At 34.0% G+C, this 5276-nt stretch overlaps 1 protein-coding gene across 1 annotated transcript; it reads left to right on the top strand.

The window, feature by feature from the left end:
* Positions 1-1622: 1622 nt before the first annotated feature.
* On the top strand, positions 1623-4921 carry LOC107862991 (caffeic acid 3-O-methyltransferase; the record flags this gene model as incomplete). The annotated part of the gene is given in 4 exon segments (NM_001324845.1): positions 1623-2084; positions 3251-3561; positions 3813-3877; positions 4329-4921. Coding segments are annotated over 4 exon segments (1080 nt in total). The 3' UTR covers positions 4626-4921.
* Positions 4922-5276: the final 355 nt, after the last annotated feature.

Here is a 5276-nt window from a genome sequence, read left to right as displayed (position 1 = left end):
ATTAGTCATTGTGGACCAATTGGAATTTTACATTAACTGAGTTCGCTTCCAGGCTTTTTGTAAAAATGAAGTAAAGGAACTTTCAAATACTCACGCAATCAATTAAGGAAAATTATCGAAAATAGTGATAGTTTGAGGCTTAATTATTAAAAATAATGATAGTTTGGATAGTTAACCAAAAGTAGCACACAGTTTTTGAAATTTGCTTTGCCTGATCAGTGATACAATAGTTTTTGAAATTTGTTTTATTTAAACAATACACCAATTCGCTCTCTATCAGTGGTACAACAACAATACAGTTGTATTAGAGCGAATTGTTGTACTACTGATACAAAACGAATTTTAAAAACTATTGTATTAATGATACGAAGCGAATTTCAGAAATTGTTATATCACTGACACGAGGTAATTTTCAGAAATTCTCATTATGTTTGATAATTTTTTAAACTCTCACTATGTTTAATTAATATAATGTATAAGTTTGTCAAATTAGATAATTATCCCTTTTTTTAAAGCAAATTATACCACGAGATAGTAAATAGAATATGTAGTGTGGTTTTTTATTAGTAAAAAATAAAATTCTCTATAGAGATAAGTACAAGAGGAGCTAAATCTTATTATATCAATCTTAATGAGGTGATGAATCTCTACTAAGTAACAAGCATGAAAAAAATATGAGTCAGAGAGAATTGAGTATTTTATGATCATTACAGAGTTTGTTATACACTCTATGATGATATTACACATGAGATGCTTAAATAATGTAAAAGTAAAAGCCAAGAAAAAAGTTGAGTTATCAATCTTATATTTTCTTGTATGAATTAAAAGAGATAGATTTCCCATCTAAATAACCTGAAGTATTTTCCTCTTGCCTTCTATTTCAAATTTGTCCACCCACATTTGATATTTCATCACTTGTTAAATTTATTAGATTTTGTTGAAGTTATTGACACTGTTGTATAATTCTGCTTTATCAGTCGCATCGATAGGTGTCTTAACAAAAACTCCTCAGTTATTACCATTCTAACTGTGCTGCCTTCCATGTTAATCATATTTCACTATAACGAAGAAAGCTAAGAAGTAGAAGAAATTAAAGAAAAACAGACGTCATTGCAATTTATACCTTCTTGGAACCAGGGTGATTGGGATGGAGCAAGTTTCGGATCTTTATTTAATCTACTGATAATGAAATGAAGAAACAATAGCCCACCTCAATTTTATTATAGTTTTTCTTTCTGCATTTGAAATTTTAGTTGTTCTATTCTGACTCTTTATTTTATACTCTCTTATTGAGAGATGACGGCTCTCTGTCCTAATTTTTTAAATTTAAAACATGATTGGGTTAATGTATCTCTCTTGGTGAGTTTTACTCACTCATATTCCTCGTAGCATATATTAATTTTATAGAACCATAGGGTGAATGTGGGTGGTTGCTCAATTCACTTATACGTCAGATTGGTATCACAACTCACAAGCATTGGAGAGGTGGACTACTTATTTATGGGTTGTGGGGTCAAAATGTAGGCCAACATCCCCACCAAACTTGGTTTGGTGAACCAAAAATGACCATATAAAATGCTACACTCCACTCCTCACATTGGCACCTCATCAAAACCCCCTCCTATTTTTCTACTTCCCTTAGCTTGCCTAATTCAGTTATATCCAAAAATCTGAAAAATGGATTCAACTAACCAAAACCTAACTCAAACAGAAGATGAAGCATTCTTATTTGCAATGCAATTGGCTAGTGCTTCTGTACTTCCTATGGTCCTAAAATCAGCTTTAGAACTTGACCTTCTTGAAATTATGGCTAAGGCTGGTCCAGGTGCAGCCATTTCTCCTTCTGAGCTTGCTGCTCAGCTCCCTACGAAGAATCCAGAGGCACCCGTTATGCTTGATCGAATGCTTAGGCTTCTCGCTACTTACTCTGTGCTTAATTGTACACTCAGGACCCTCCCTGATGGCCGCGTAGAGCGGCTTTATAGTCTGGCTCCGGTGTGTAAGTTACTGACTAAGAATGCAGATGGTGTTTCTGTTGCCCCACTTTTGCTCATGAATCAAGATAAAGTCCTCATGGAGAGCTGGTAAATTCTCTTAATTCTTCTTTTCCAGTATGCGTGATGGAAAGTTGAAAGTTTAAGTAGCTCAGTATTCCTATGAAATTCTTATTTACAATTATTTACTCAATTCCTTTAGTCATGTAGTTGTTGGACTTGTCCACTTTAAACAGAATTCGTAGGAATTTTTCAAACATATTCAACAACTTATAAGTAGGCTTTTTTCTTTTCTTTTCAACTATTAACCTTGAATTTCGTTCACACGCCTAACAGTTGCAAGTTCATTACTACAAATCATATTAGTATCATTTTCTATTTCTTCTGCTTTTCCTTCTGGTTATGCCATATTTGCAAGGCAATCATGAAAAAATGAATTACTAAAATATTGAGACAATAAGTAAAGTTACTGTGACTTGTCCATTAGCTAAAGCTTTTAAATGTGATAATGACACAATTCAAATAGGTGTTTAGGTGTATTGGTTGAATTTGAGAATGTTCGTGATTTCAATTGAGTTGGTTTTGAGTCTTTATCAATGTTGATTGCTACCCTGCACCTGTAGTGGAACGTAGCGTGTAATTCAATAGATTGATTCTACCTATTGAAGAAAAAACGACAAGAGAATCGACGAGATATAGTATTTTATGAATCAAATTTTACTGTTGGATGTGTGGAAAATGGAAAAGGAGGGGTATCATGTTGACAAGTTTGGTTGTATGCTTGTATTTGGTTACACTTGTGATAAGGTGCACCACCAAAGATAGAATAAAGAAATTATATGGAAGATGCAATATCTGTTCAAATGTTTTTTAGTCCAAGTGTTTCTTTTTTAATAGTTTTTGACTTAATGGAAACAATGATTGAGCACCACAAAGTCACAAACTCATCCATGATCTAACTACTAACGTTCGATCTTTCGCTTCAATTTCACGAATCATTATTGAACCTCATACACTAATATTAATAAGGTTGTTGACTTATTTCTTTTAACCACTAAATAATAAAATTATGTGTGATCCACTAGTTGTTGAATGGTTAGGGCCAAGTGGAGGAAAATTACTCCAATTATGGTTTAAGTTATTCTGTATGTAGTAGATATTGAATTACCTTGACTTACTAATATTTATCACTTTATATTTTTAACTATTCGGTAAAAGTTTCGATTCCGTTGCTTAATATTCTTTTTCAATTGTAGGTACCACTTAACAGATGCAGTACTTGATGGTGGAGTCCCATTCAACAAGGCTTATGGAATGACAGCATTCGAGTACCATGGTACGGATCCAAGATTCAACAAGGTTTTCAACCGTGGAATGTCTGATCACTCTACCATGACCATGAAGAAGATTCTAGAAGACTACAAAGGATTTGAAGGACTCAATTCCATTGTTGATGTTGGTGGTGGAACTGGGGCTACTGTGAACATGATTGTCTCCAAGTATCCGTCCATTAAAGGCATTAACTTTGATTTGTCACATGTTATTGAAGATGCTCCAGCTTACCCCGGTAATTAAAGCTACTTCCTCCGTTCACTTTTATTTGTTCATTTTAGAATTTGCACGCTCTTTAAGAAATCATGATTAATATGAGTTTTTTACCACAATCTCCATATTAATTGATGTATAGCTTTTGTCCCCAAGTGAACTAAGGAGGGAGTAATTAAAATGTCTTTTTCTTCACCTACAATTGATAACGACATTAATGTTGTATTTGCTAGTTTGTATTGCGCACTAACAACTTTCCTAAATCTTATTTAGGTGTCGAACATGTTGGTGGGGACATGTTTGTTAGTGTACCGAAAGCAGATGCCATTTTCATGAAGGTAAGGCCAACCTAGCCCACCCTCTCACATACAAAAACATTGTATGGTCCCTTTTTTACCTTTTAAGAATTAAGGTGGAACTGATAAACACCTCGGCTTGTTTCGTTTTAACATTCCTTCCCTCCTACGCCACGAGTTCCATCCAAATACGTAGAGTAGGAGAGATGGAGTGTCAATATGAAACAAATACACATATTTGTATAGATTTAACTTATAAACACTGACAATTTAAAGATCTTTAACGCTCTCACTATATTTTAACTTATTATAAAGAGGTAATCTGCCTTAGTTACATACTACTAATTCCATCTATTATGAATTTTGTCACCAGTAACTATTTTGAGATAGTCTGATAGCGCGGACTATCACATACATAAAAGTTATTGATATGCGTTTTTATATTAAAATTTAAGATCCAAATCAGAGGATAATATTGAATATATTGGTGCAGTGGATTTGTCATGATTGGAGCGATGAGCATTGCTTAAAATTCTTGAAGAACTGTTACGAAGCACTTCCTGCAAATGGGAAAGTTTTAGTTGCAGAGTGCATACTTCCAGAGACCCCAGACACATCAGCTGCCACAAAGAATGCAGTACATGTTGATATTGTTATGTTAGCACATAACCCAGGAGGCAAAGAAAGGACTGAGAAAGAATTTGAAGCTTTGGCTAAGGGTGCTGGATTTACTGGATTCCGCAGAGCTTGCTGTGCTTACCAAACTTGGGTCATGGAATTCCACAAGTGAATTATCCAATTCCTTTGAAGGATTCAAAACAAAAATTGTTTACCCCTATATATATAGTGTTCATTTTGCAATTGGGATTTTACTTTTACTCTGAGTGGCTTGACTGCGATGTAGTAGTGATCACTGTGAAATAAAAGAAAATTAGCTTTTACATTGATGAGATTTATGTTCACTATGAAATAATTGCTCTTAGAAAAAAGAATGTGTTCAATATGAAGTTCAATTGTTGGCCTTCGAAATTACTTGTATGTATTTCTGTAATACACATGTATTGAAGGAATGCATAGTTTCAATCATATATTTTCTTGAACTCTATGATCATGATACATATTTTGCATATATTTTTTTAATAAGGTCTTGGAGAATTTTAATGTTAGTATAAACTGGCCACAGAGTTCACCAGAGGTGGGGATCGAACTCCTAACCTCTTGTTTAAGGGGTGAGGTGCTGAACCACCACACCAACCCTTGTGTTATCTATTTTGATAGTTAAAATGTCTTAAGTTTGGCTAAAATATGAAGGTGATGGAAAGCTTAACATGATGTTCAATGTTAACACAACTACATTTAAGGAAAACACTTTTGGTTTTCAACTGTGTCGCCCGAATCATTTATATATAGAAGGTTCAGACTGATATGGGTCACGAGATTT

The sequence above is a fragment of the Capsicum annuum genome, chromosome 3, assembly GCF_002878395.1.
Source record: "Capsicum annuum cultivar UCD-10X-F1 chromosome 3, UCD10Xv1.1, whole genome shotgun sequence".
Classification (NCBI taxonomy): domain Eukaryota; kingdom Viridiplantae; phylum Streptophyta; class Magnoliopsida; order Solanales; family Solanaceae; genus Capsicum; species Capsicum annuum.
This window is presented reverse-complemented; position numbering and strand designations above follow the sequence as displayed.